Consider the following 13,752-nt stretch of genomic DNA (forward strand, 5'->3'; position numbering starts at 1 on the left):
AAGCCCGCCCGAGCCCGCAAGAAAAATGCCCAGCCCAACCCAGTAAAAAGCTGCCCAAGCAAAAATGGGCATCTTCGGGCCGGGCTGATTCACGGGCAGGGCAGGGCCGCGGGCAGGGTATGCTGCCTTGCCCATTTGGCCCTGCCCGAAAAAATATATAATTATATATATAAGATAATATTATTTCAAGCAATTATCTCTTTTATTTTAGCTAAAAAAAATAGGTAAAATTAGAAAAAATGAAAGGAACATAAAAATTATAATTATATAAAAGAGCTAAATATCAAAATATAAGATTCAATATGCTAAATTACTCCAAGTCAAATGTTCTTCTTTTTCTCTTGCATCCAATTTTTTAAAACAAAAAAAAAAATAAAACCACCTTTCAAATTTTGTGCTTTCACATGATTATAAGAATCCACCAACTATATGGATAAACTAAGAAATTGAAATACTGATTTAGCTTAATTATTAAATATTCTAATTATTAAATATTTTTTTTTTACCTCCCATAAGAAATCAAAAGCTAAAGAATAAGACTACATAGGCCTTATATATATATATATGAGTGATAGACTCATTCGTGATAATTTTTTTCCTCTCATTTGTCTCAAAACATGATAATTGATTTTTTTTTTACATATGACATAGGGCATTGTGTTATTACGCTGGGCAGAAAAGCCCGCCCTGCCCAGCCCGCCCTTGCCCTGCCCAAAATGGTTAGGGCTTTTATTGGGCAGGGCCGGGCAACGGGCTACAAAACGCAACCCGCTCATCTTTCAGGCTGGGCATCGGACAAGGGGCTTGTCCTGTCCAGCCCTATCCATGTGCAGCCCTAACCACTTGTAAGCTGAAATGCCTTCAAAACCTTCTGTAGAATCAGGATCATCACCATAATCCTCGCCTCGCTCTTTCTCATCCGCCTTCGTTCATTCCCACCGACAAGTTCTCGACGTCACATTACGCATTAAAGATTCTCTATACGACCTACGAGAATCATTCACAGTATCCTCTTTTATCCACTCTTCCTGTCTCACCTTCCTTGCTTCCTCACCAGTAAAACTCTGACCCTCCAAGCGAACCTTCTTCTTCCTCATATTCGAACCCCACCACCCCCGTCCTCCATCCCCCAAACACCAGAATCCTCATTAATTCCCCTTGGCAAAGCACGAAGAACGGAATCCCTCTTTTCCTCCGCTGCAGTGGGCCACGGAGATCTTACAGAGCCGCCTAAGCAGAAGACGGCAATCGTCCAAACGAAACCCTAGCAGAGCGTCGGAGAAGTTTTCCTCCAGCTCTAACTTTGTACTTTAATAGGATATTGCGATAATGGAGATATGCATCGTTCTGTTGCTGAGATTGGCTTGGATTGCCGGGACAGTTCCCATAATCATTGCTTCTATTCCCACGTCTAAGCTGAATTGGTTTCGTGGAGCCTTGTTAGGGTTCGCTAAGAGGGGGAAGATCATGCAGTCATCCTCACAAGTAAGGGAGTAAATTATAATTTGGGCATATATTTGTTCAAAATTTTCAATTAAATATGTATGGTTTTGGTGCCACCGTATGCTTTTCTTTGAGAGAATGCTAAAAAAGTTACCGAAAGTCTTGAACATAAGACAAAACAAAGTGTGTTTTCCCCACTTCATGATAACATTGTTAGGCTTGTTTGAATAATAGCTTAAGGTTTTACTAGGGAGCTTCAGAAAGAATGTATTGAGTGGCCATCGTATGAGGGGTCTCTGTGTGGGAGCTAAATATTAAAAACACTCGTGGCTATTGATTGGGGATTCATGCCACACTGCACTGCATTAACTACCAAGACAACAATTTCTTTCTTTTTGTTTTTTGTTTTTTTGTTTTTGTTTTTTTTGGGGGGGGGGGGGTTGTGGCTGGGGCCGGGGTGGGATCTCATCCAACCTTGGGGTTCTTTGGATTAGCTTCTTAGAAGTGATTTTAGTGTATAAGAGACGAGTTTTGTCTCAGTTTTTGTCAAAGTACTTTTTTAAAGTGATTGTAGCGGGTTGCCAAACTCCCCCTTTTTCTCATCCTAAAAATGACTGGGAGAAAAATTACCCCGTCATGCTGATAGTTTATGAAGTATAGACCCTTCAAAGGATGTGTGGTGTCCTTATCCAAGGCAAGTTGAACGCTTTATTACACCACACATAATATTTCGAATTACCATGAGGCTTTTTCAATATTTCATGTTTTATTGTGTGTCACTATCCATGCTTCTCTGGGTACGTTTTGAAAGAGTTTATATTCTACATAATTTTGGTAATACATGCTTTTGTATATTTGGATAAACAACCTTAAGTAACGCAGCAGTATCCTCCATGTTACATCTTTTTCCTAACAAGAAGTGTAACTGTGAATTTACGACTCATATGTCGATAGCAAAAAAGAAAATGGAAATTTAAAATTTATCCCCTAATACAATATTCCATTGCAGAAATTCACTGTTCCTCAAAGATTATTCTTGCACTTCTATATTGTGGCTTCGGTGTGGACAACATTCTTGCTTGTTTCAACTTCGATGTACGCATATACCATGGCACTATCAATTGCAGATCCCTATGCTGTCTCAACCATTACCAGCTACCTGACTGGAACTTCAAGTATAAAGTCTGATTCAAGTAAAATAGAATCCATATATGTAGCCTGGCTATCTGTTTTTCTGCTTTTGCTAATGGAGGTCCAAGTTCTAAGACGCCTTCATGAAACGATATGTGTATTCAATTATAGGCCTGCAGCTCGCATGCATATCGTGGGTTATTTCACTGGTTTGTTGTAAGTTTCTTCATGGTCCTTTTATTCTGCTTGACTTTCTAAGCCTCCATTTCATTTTTTTAAAATTATTAATTACGGCAATTTTGAGGTTTACTTTTCTGTGAACATTGCATTTCTGGTTGTGAAGTTTCCCCAGTTGTTTTGCTAATTTTTAAGTCCTTGACTGCTTTCATAATTTTTTTTTAAGTAAAACTGAGTGATATTTTGTTAGCTTATACCATGTCTAACAGTAATGTGCGGTTTCTGAAGTTAAATGTCTGTCTTATTTGATACATATCTATAGTTATGTGGTATATTGAAAAATATTTAGAAATTGTTAATGTTCATTGAGTCTACTGATTTGAATTCATAATAAAGCATCTCATAAACGTGTCAAAATGAATGATGACTATAGTTATGCAGTGGATTAAAAAATAGCCAGATGTTGATAAAGGTTGCTGGACATACTTATTTGAATTCATAATAAAACACTCAAATATATATCAAACTTATCTGAATGATACCTTGTTCGGCATTTTCATTGTAAATATTATATAACGTCTTTTTCTCTCTCAATGATAAGTTTCTCCTTTTAGATAGTTATGCTTATGATGGATCGACTTTGAGACATGACATATGACAACATAATATTCCTAGGATTTGTATTTGAATGCCAATGATATGTAATAGATGTCTTTACTAGATTATTCAAATATGAGATCAACCCTGATGCATTGATATCTGTTGTTAAATTTAATTATTTATTTTATTTCTCTTTATTTTATTTTGTGAAGCCTGTTATGATTATTATGTATTTTGTTTTTAGGATATTCAGCTTTACAGAATCTCCTTTATAGATATCTCATAAGCTAATACTCCTCCGGTCTTTAATATGAGATCTATTTAACTAATTTGATTAGATTAAAGAAGTTAGGTAAGTTAGTGAATTATAAAAAAATATGACATGCTTTTCTTAAAACACCATAATCATCTTTCTTAATATGCTTCCTTCTTTTTCTACTTCATTATGGTTGAGGGAGTACCTATAGGGGTAATTTAGGAAAAATTGATAAATATGAGAAATAGGTATTATATTTAGGATCAAAATTAACTCAACAATTATGTCTTATATTAAAGACCGGAGGAGTATATCTATAGGTTCTTTTCTGTTAAGCTTCAAATATGAATAAAAGAATCAAGTTGAATGCATGTGATTTGTTTGAGTAGTGAGTAACATGCATTGGTGTCTTTATCTCTTATTGATGCTGTCTCGAAAGGAATTGGAGGTATCCAACTTCATATAAACTTCTATCTGCGAATGTGAATTTTACCAGTCAATTTCAGGCTCTGGTGGGTGCAATTTCAATTCCTTATATGCTATTTGATAAAATGTCATTTGTGAAGCACTTGCTGCCTGTCCCATGGTTATGTTTCTAAGTTAATAGTTATTTTGTGCTTAGAAAATTGTAAAATAGAGATTGTTGATTTTGCAACTTTTCTGAAGCTAGTTTCTACATAGCAGCCCCACTATCACTTTGTTGTGATTGTGCATTAGAGGTGCGTGACTTCACAGCAAAGTTAGTAATTGCATTCATTGTCAAAGACAAAGTTCACATGCCAGAAACTGAATTAGATTACTCGCTAATTTTAAATCATCTCTTCAAACTTGGATGGCTGCCATGGTTTGGTGCGACTATATTTTTATGGGGCTGGATTCATCAATACCGGTGCCACACAATTCTTGTATGTCTCATTCTCCTTGATTAGGTTTTTAATTTTGGGCTTGTGAATTGCTGTAATTGAATGGCATGACCAATCATTTCAATACCTTATAAATTGATTTGGGTTCTTTGTTAACGGGCGTCGCTTCTATTTCACTGATATCTCTGTACTCCTGGTACAAGTTGCAGTAGACAATGAAATCAGTCAAGGAAATTAAAGTTTTGAGCAGTATTCTTAGTATGTACTTTGTAACATACAAGGAGATGAAATTGAGTGCAAAGGATGCACATTATTAGATAGTTCCTAAGCTTATAGCTATGCAACTTAAGACTTATATGTGCACAGGATTGAGTTATATATTTTGTTAGGACTTCCTGTATGTGGAATTCTTTTCTTGAAGATTCCTTTTGTTGCTTGAGTTGTTTTTCCATTCAATATATAATTTTATTAACTTTGAAGGGCTTGAAATTTTGTCAGGGCTTGTTACGAAAACGTTCAAAACAAATAGAAGAATATGTAATCCCTCATGGTGATTGGTTTGAACTTGTTTCGTCGGCACACTATCTTTCTGAAATTGTAACTCTCTATCTCTAGTCTTTTGTCCCTTTTTGCGTGTCAGATACTGATTAAATTGATAATGATGTAGGTTATATACGCTGGTCTTCTTGTTGCAAGTGGAGGAGTCAACCTTACGATATGGCTGCTTTTTGTTTTTGTGGTAATATTTTCTTTATAGTTATCGCGAGACTCAATATTTTGAACAAATGATTCTCTGATTCTAATTTGCTTATTTTGCGTGCGTGCGTGCGTGCGTTTTAACTTCTTGGTTGAAATTCAGGTGGCAAACTTAGCATTTGCAGCTGTCGAAACGCATAAATGGTATCTTAAAAAATTTGAAGATTATCCGAGCAATCGTTTCGTCATAATTCCATTCGTTCTCTAGGAGTTGGTAAATATTTGTTTCTCTAGGTATGATTTTGAATATTTTATATTTATAATTTTTTGCAATAAATAATACTCCTCCGGTCCTTATTATAAGACCCAATTTGACTTTTTATTTGGTCCTAATTATAAGACCCAATCCATTTTCTCTCTTATATTTATGCATTTTTTTCCAAGATAATCCTTCTAATAATGATATTTTTAGCCAATATACTTAATTAGCAAGGATATTTTAAGAATAACAACACTTATTTATTATAAATAACCAACTTAACTTACTTCCTTAATCTCCTCAAATAAGTCAATTGGGTCTTATAATTAGGACCGGAGGAGTAGTATTTATTCTTCTAAGAGTTTACCCTGACAAAGCTCTATAAAAACTGCCGTAGCTTTATCCAATAAAATTATTAAAGCTCAAATTTTAGCCAGGTTGATTGGAAAGAAGAATTTGCAACTCGATGCTGATTAAGGTAGAATTGTCATGAATAGTTAAATGGAAAGCATTAATTAGAATAATAAGCAAAAGAATTTTTTTTATTACGAAAGTTGCCCAACTTGATGACTGATTTTCTTTAAAGGTCAATCTCTTCTCAATTTGGTTCTTAATAATGAAGGTATTCAATTTATTTCCTTCAATGTTTTTTCTTTTGTCAATATAATCTAAAAAAGTCAATGTAATGTAAAAGTTAGAGAATCTAGAAACGATCATGCTTGAGCAGATAAACGTGCACTAGCGTATATTTGGTCTCAGTGGTGGGCTCTTCTAGGTAATGCGGTGTAGTTGAGTTCAACTGGTGGTGTATAAAGAGCAAAGTAGCGTAAGCCATGATGCTAAAGTGAGCAAGCATGCGATATGAATGAATAAATATAAGTAAATGTGGTTATAAATAATATTCTTCGTGTTCTTAATAGAAGGCTTAATAAACTAATTTGATTAGGTTAAAAATATAAGTTAAATTAGTTGATGAGAATTTTTTTTCGTAAACAATCCTAAACATTTTTCTATTTGATTGTTGTTGGAAAAATATTGATAAAGTTAATTTGAAAAAAATTCATAAATATGTGAAATATGTTTTACATATAGAACTAATATTAACTTATGTAAGTTTTTTTTTTTTTATTTGTGTGAGATAATTAGGTTTCAAATTAATGACCTGGGGATTTTTTTTTTTTTTTGGATACAATTATCTTCTATTCTTTGCAACTGCACCATTTAGCTTCTCATTAATTGCAAAATCCGAAACTATCAGATTGAGCCATTCGAGTTTCAATCTGAATAGATTTAATCTCAACCTTCGAGTAATTTTACGTGCATGCTGGGGATAGTGATGGTAAGGTTAGTGGCCTGCCATGTTGTGAGAAATATTTATTGTTTATTTGTTAATATTTTTTTTGAGAAATATTTATTGTTTATTTGTTAATATTTATTTATTTTTGATAAATATGATTTTAAAATGCTTATATTTACTGAGACAATATACCAAATTTTATCCTTTTCTCATTTAATTTTCTTTTTATTTGTTCCTTTTTGGTAATTTATGATTCCTTTTCTTTTCTTTTCATTAACGAAGAGCAGTGTAATTTCCATACATGCTAATTTTTTTTAATATTATATTTTTTTGTGGCAGTGCTATCATGTCGAACCTTACAAAATGTGAGTTTGTGACTCGACATTACCAGGAAGAACTACTTATTTTGGATACTGGATCTGAAAATTCACTTAAATGCCAATGGTCTGGGAGATACAATTAAGGTAAAAAATAAGGCATCTAATTAAGAAAAGGCTAAAACCATGATCTTTTTATGCCATCATTTACATGAAGGACTAAAAATGGAATATTTGATCATTAAAGATCTACTCGTTCTATGGAATAGTTTGAAAGAAAGGTATGACCACCAGGACACTGTCATTCTTTCAAAAGCTCGTTATGAATGGATGCACTTATGCCTACAAGATTTTAAATTTGTTAGTGAGTATAATTCTGCAATATTTAGAATCAGTTTTCAACTAAAATTATATGGAGAAAAAGTCACTGATGAAAACATGTTAAAGAAAACATTCTCCACATTTCATGCATCTAATGTGCTCCTGCAGCAGCAATACCATGAAAAAAGCTTCAAAAAGTATTTTGAATTAATTTTTTGCCTTCTTGTAGCTAAGTAAAATAATCAGCTTTTAATGAAAAATCATAAATCCCCTCCAACCGAATCTACTCCATTCTTAGAAGCGAGTGTAGTAGTAAATGGACCAACACGTGGTCATAAACGAGGACATGGATGTGCACAAGGCCGTCGCATTGACCGTAGACGTGGTCGTGGTCATAATCGAGGTGGTTCAAATTCCTACTCAAAAAGGGCAAAGAATGATGAGAATCAAAAAAGAAAGACTAGTGGAAGTAATAACCACTCTGAAAATTCATGTTATCGTTGTGATGGGAATGGTCATTGGTCACCTGCCTGTCGTGCACTGAAATATTTGGTTGACCTTTATCAAGAATTGCTTAAAAATAAAACTAAAGGCAACAACAAAATGCCAAGGGTAGAAACCAATTTTGTTGATGAAGAGGGCGATTCTGATTATGGCAACATGGATGTCACTCATTTGGATATTGCTAATTTCTTTACTGATCCTAATGGAAAGATTGATCACCTGATTGGTGATGGGAATGTTCAGCAATAAATTATTTTAGTGAAGTTAAATTTCTACGACTTAATTTTTTTCCCTCTTTTTCATCTTTTTTTTTTTTATAAAGTTTCTACTTTCAATGTTGTTATCTTTCTAAATTAATAAAATTATAAGTATTTTCCTTTTATTAATTTTGTTTTTTTTCCCTTCTCCTCTCTTGACTATGTTCCTTGTAATGAAGAGTGGCTCCCATTTACGTCAATCATGAGGATTTATGTCTTGTTGATAGTGTAACAACTCACACAATATTTAGAAATAAAAAGTATTTCTCTTTTGATAGTGCATTTTACTCAACTAAGTCTAAAAGAAATCTGTTGAGTTTCAAGGATATCCGCAAGAATGGATATCATATCAAAACAACAATTAAGGAAAATCAAGAATATCTTGCTATTACAAAGTCAATTTTTGATAAAAAAATGCACACTAGAAAGATTGCCTGTATTTTCTTCTGGCTTGTACTACACAATTATTAGTACAATTGAAGTACTCATCATTATAAACCAGTAGTTTATAAATGATAACAAATTTAATGTTTGGCATGACCGGTTAGCCATCCTGGGATAATTATGATATGAAAAATAATTGAGAATTCATGTGGACATTCATTGAAAAGTCAACAAATACCACAAGCCAATATTTTCTCATGTAATGTATGTTCCAAGGGAAAGTTAATTGTTCGGTCATCACCAGGAAAACTAGAAAATGAGCCTCTCACTTTTCTAGAATGCATATAGGGAGATATTTGTAGACTGATACACCTACCATACGAACCACTCTGATATTTTATGGTTCTAATTGATGTATCAATAAGATGGTCGCATGCCTATTTATTATTTTCGTGTAACTTGGCATTCGCAAGATTATTGACTCAATTAATCAGATCAAGAGCACATTTTCCTATCAAGAAAATATGTCTTGATAATGTTGGTGAATTTACTTCACAAGCCTTTAATGATTATTGTATGTCTCTTGGGATTGATGTTGAACATCTTGTGACTCGTGTGTACACACAAAATGAACTTGTAGAATCATTGATCAAACGCTTACAATTAATTATGAGATCATTACTTATGAGATCAAATCTCCCAATTTCTGCTTGAGGACATGTAATTTTGCATGCAGCAATGTTAATTCGTATCAGGCCAACAAGTTATCTCAAATCCTCCCCTTTACAATTGGTTTTTGGTCAAGAACCCAATATTTCCCATCTAAGAACCTTTGGATGTGCTGTATATGTTTCAATTGCTCTCCCACAACGTACTAAGATGGGTCATCAAAAAAGGATGGGAATATATATTGGATATGAATCTCCTGCTATAATAAAATAATCTAGAACCGTCAACAAGAGATTTGTTTATGGCTTGATTTGCCGATTGTCATTTTGATGAGTCAGTTTTTCCAACATTGAGGAGAGAAAATAAGAAGTTGGAAAAGGATATTAGCTAGAAAGAATTATCACTATCTCATCTTGATCCTCGCACAAAAGAATGTGAACTGGAAGTTTAAAAGATAGTCAATTAACAAAATTTAGCTAATCAATTACTAGATGCATTTACTAATCCAAAGAGAGTAACAAAGTTACATATTCCAGCTATTAATACTCCTATTAAAATTGATGTCCCTGATGGACAACCAATTGTGAATGATTCTAAAGTATGCATGAAGCGTGGCAAGCCCATTGGTTCTAAAGATAAAAATCCTCAAAAAAAAAAGAAGAAGCTAAAAGCATAGATGGCCTAGTCAAGAATAATTTAGATAAGTTAGCAAGTCCAGAAGAGTCATTAGACAATGCTAACATCCCAATTCTCAAAGAAAGTCAGGTACCTAAAATATGTGAAAATGATGAGATTTCAATTAATTATATTATGAATAGGATAAGATGGGACTGAAGTGAAGTCAATGTTGATGATATTTTCTCTTATAATGTAGCGCTCGATGTGATGAATGACAATGAGGATCATGAACAAAAGTCAATTAGTGAATGTAAACAAAAAAACGATTGGCCAAAATGGAAAGATGCAATTGAGGCAGAATTAAAATCACTAAAACAGTAAAAAGTTTGTGGACCAGTAGTCTTTACACTTCAAGATGTAAAACTAGTTGAAAATAAATGTGTTTTTGTGTGAAAGAGAAATAAAAAGGGTGAAATCATAAGATACAAGGTACGACTTTTTGCCCAAGGGTTTATACAAAGACCTGGTATTGATTTTGAAGAAACTTATTAACCAGTAGTGGATGCAACTACTTTTCGATACTTGATTAGGCTCACAGTAAATAAGGGGCTCAATTTACATCTAATGGATGTTGTTACAACCTATCTGTATGGCTCACTTGACAATGACATTTATATGAAACTCCCTGAAGGGTTGAAATTGCCAGAAGTATACAATTCAAACTCTCAAGAACGATACTGAATTAAGTTAAACAAATCCCTATATAGATTAAAGCAATCAGAGCGAATGTGGCATAACAGGCTTAGTGAGTATCTATTGAGGGAAGGATATAAAAATGATGCAATGTGCCCATGCAATTTTTATGAAAAGATCAGGAAATGAGTTCATTATAATTGCTGTATATGTTGATGATATAAATATTATTAGAACTCCTAAAGAGCTTGAAAAGGCAGTTAATTGCCTAAAGAAAGAATTTGCAATGAAGGATCTAGGAAGAACAAAATTTTGCCTTAGATCACAAATTGAGCATTTGAAAAGTAGAATTTTCGTATATCAAGAAACTTATACAAAAAAGATCCTAGAATGTTTTTATATAGATAAATCACATCCATTATGTACTCTAGTGGTTGTAAGATCTTTGGAGGTGGATAAGGACCCTTTTAGACCTTGAGAAATTGGGGAAAAACATGATGAAGAGCTACTTGGTCCAGAAGTACCATATCTTAGTGCACTAATGTATCTGGATAATCATACGTGACCTGATATATCATTTGCAGTTAACTTACTAGCAAGATATAGTTCTTCACCAACACGAAGGCATTGGAATGGAGTTAAACACATCCTTCGTTATCTTAAGGGTACAATGGACATAGGATTATTTTATTCAAATGCATCCAAGACCGATCTGTTGGCTATGCAGATGCTGGACTTCAGTCTGACCCATATGTCGGTAAATCACAAACTGGCTATCTATTCACATGTGGTGGTACAACCATTTCATGGCGATCTATAAACCAAACTATATCAGCCACATCATCTAACCATACAAAGGTTCTAGCAATACATGAAGCAAGTTGAGAATGTGCATGGTTAAGGTCCTTAATACATCACATACGAACTACTTTGGCTTGTCTTCTAGTAAAATGATCCCAACAATACTATACGAAGATAATATTACATGTATTACCCAACTAAAAGAAGGGTACATCAAAAGAGATAGAACAAAGCATATCTCCACAAAATTCTTCTTTACTCATGACCTTTAAAAGGATGGTGAAGTCAATATCCAGCAAGTTCATTCTAGTGAAAATTTAGCAAACTTATTCACCAAATCACTTCCAGCTATCACATTCGAGAGACTTGTTCATGACATTGGGCTTTACAGAATCAGAGATATCAATTGACATTGTCAAGAGGGGGAATAAATGCATGGTGTACTCTTTTTTGCTTGTCTATGGTTTTTCCTACTGGGTTTTTGTAGCAAGGTTTTTAACAAGGCAGCACTATAAAATATATCAATAAATGTTGCACTCTTTTTCTTCTACTAAGTTTTGTCCCATAGGGTTTTCTTAGTAGAAGTTTTTTAATGAGGCACATATTTAGTTATGAACATCCAAGGGGGAGTATTATGAATATAATATCTTTATGGATGTCCATGTATCTATCATTATCTCCCTTATCTCCCAATATCTTCGATATCTCTCATTATCCCCATTATCTGCAATTATCTTTTATTATTATGTTATCTGTAGATTTTATCAAAGATGCAAAACTGTGCCTATTTATACACTTTTGAATGGAATGAGAAATACTCTTTCTTATTGATCTTTTTTTCCTCTATACTATTCTTCTTTATTCATAACACACTTGATGTACCCAAAAAAAAAAGGAAAAAAAATCGTTCGCCTTGTAGCTTTGTGCCTTTGGCTCTGTTTGCTCATGTAAATGTGATGCCTAACAGTGAAACAGCTTTTCTAATTAAATTGATAAATTTATTTTTTTAAGATTAATTTCTAAAAATAACTTTTTATATCTAAACCATATTAGCAACAGACTCAAATTTACTATGATAATGTAAAATAACTCACTATATAATAATATTATTTGTGATAGAAAAAAGTAGGATCTAATCATACACACTATCACATATAAAATAACTTCCCTGAAATTATTCACATACTAACCAACATGAAAACAATCAATCTCATCTAACATGGTTATAAGACAACATTTTGCATAACTCGTAAACTGAAATAGTGAGAATCTCATCAATATTTTATAATAAATTCATAATAAACAGATCACATGCGATCTTAAGCCTGTGGCTACTGCCAGCATGCATACCATAACAGAACAAATAAAAGAACACAAAAGCATGATGATGAACAAATCAATTAAACACAGTTTGTCCTAAGGTGGTAATATTCAAGAAACAATATAACTTATAAATTGAGAAGGCGCTACAAGTCGCTATGTAGCGTTACTCCTTTGGAGCCTTCTCCGACATTCTTATCTAAAGCCTTTACTTGAAAAATATCAAATAATAGTTGTGCAACACTATCTTAGTAACTAAATTTCCACCTATCACACACACTAGCATGGGCTAGCAAAGTGTTCGGTGGGACACATAGAGTTAATAACAATCAATAAACATTTACTTAACAGGTAAACCCATAATGACAATATAAGTTAGATATTTCAACCAGTCTTATGCAATTGATAACATCAGAAGAGATAATATACTTTTCATTAATTTGAAGTATACATAAATATCAATGAAGATTTCATGTCATATGCAATACCTGAACTCAAGTCTACCTTTATATCATTCTTAGTTTTGCTAACTAAACTTATGGGCTAAGTTCTTTCCATTTGACTAGCTACTCTCACAAGCTCACCACACAAGTAATATGGATCGGCCAAAGACCATAGAGCAATCGGTGGACCATAAGTCCTCGTCGAAGAACTAGCAGGGTATGGTAGTCTATCAAAGAACTAGTGGGGCAATAATTGTGGTTAACTATATAGCTCCATATGGAGGCTAATACCACATGGCAAGTATATAGATTTTAGTAACTCCAATCATCTTCTCCACTACCCGTTCCAAATACATGTGATTCAAAACATTAAAGTAGATATACATATATACAGGAATATAACTTATCAAAACTTTAACTCACATTCCTTAGATCAATTATTTTCAACCTCACTTTATTCAATTTCCTTCAAAACAGTATCCCACAAGATAGTTTATGTAAATAAAAAGTTCATATAAAAGAATTTAGTTATAAAAATCACCCTCCAACACATATCAAACAGGTAACAAATAGAAATTCAGTTACATGATCTCTTAGCTAATAGTCAAATACAAACATGTACTCAAAAATGCCATAATAGAGTTTATATCTACAAATGATGTTATAATATTATCTCTATAGCATTAGAGTAAACTATTTACAA

General features: G+C 33.3%; 2 protein-coding genes across 7 annotated transcripts; both read left to right on the forward strand.

The window, feature by feature from the left end:
• The first annotated feature begins 914 nt into the window (after positions 1-914).
• Positions 915-6,781, forward strand: LOC114732538 (polyprenol reductase 2). Of its 6 annotated transcripts, none has more exons than XM_028919833.1 (7): positions 915-1,485; positions 2,453-2,790; positions 4,278-4,512; positions 4,969-5,067; positions 5,138-5,209; positions 5,330-5,460; positions 6,684-6,781. In XM_028919833.1, the coding sequence occupies exons 1-6, from the start codon at positions 1,330-1,332 to the stop codon at positions 5,432-5,434; spliced, it is 1,005 nt and encodes a 334-aa protein (XP_028775666.1). In that variant the 5' UTR covers positions 915-1,329; the 3' UTR covers positions 5,435-5,460; positions 6,684-6,781. The 6 variants fall into 6 exon arrangements, with proteins under 6 accessions (XP_028775666.1, XP_028775673.1, XP_028775680.1 ...); XM_028919840.1 differs by lacking the exon at positions 6,684-6,781 and having other exon boundaries at positions 2,453-2,636; positions 2,746-2,790; positions 4,274-4,512; positions 5,330-5,503; XM_028919847.1 differs by lacking the exon at positions 6,684-6,781 and having other exon boundaries at positions 2,453-2,636; positions 2,746-2,790; positions 4,292-4,512; positions 5,330-5,503.
• An 831-nt stretch (positions 6,782-7,612) lies between these two features.
• On the forward strand, positions 7,613-8,113 carry LOC114732573 (uncharacterized). Its single transcript, XM_028919873.1, has one exon. The coding sequence runs from the start codon at positions 7,613-7,615 to the stop codon at positions 8,111-8,113; it is 501 nt and encodes a 166-aa protein (XP_028775706.1).
• The last annotated feature ends 5,639 nt before the right edge of the window (positions 8,114-13,752 follow it).

The sequence above is a fragment of the Neltuma alba genome, unplaced genomic scaffold (assembly GCF_004799145.2).
Source record: "Neltuma alba isolate B1F8T4 unplaced genomic scaffold, ASM479914v2 tig00002562_pilon, whole genome shotgun sequence".
Taxonomy (NCBI): domain Eukaryota; kingdom Viridiplantae; phylum Streptophyta; class Magnoliopsida; order Fabales; family Fabaceae; genus Neltuma; species Neltuma alba.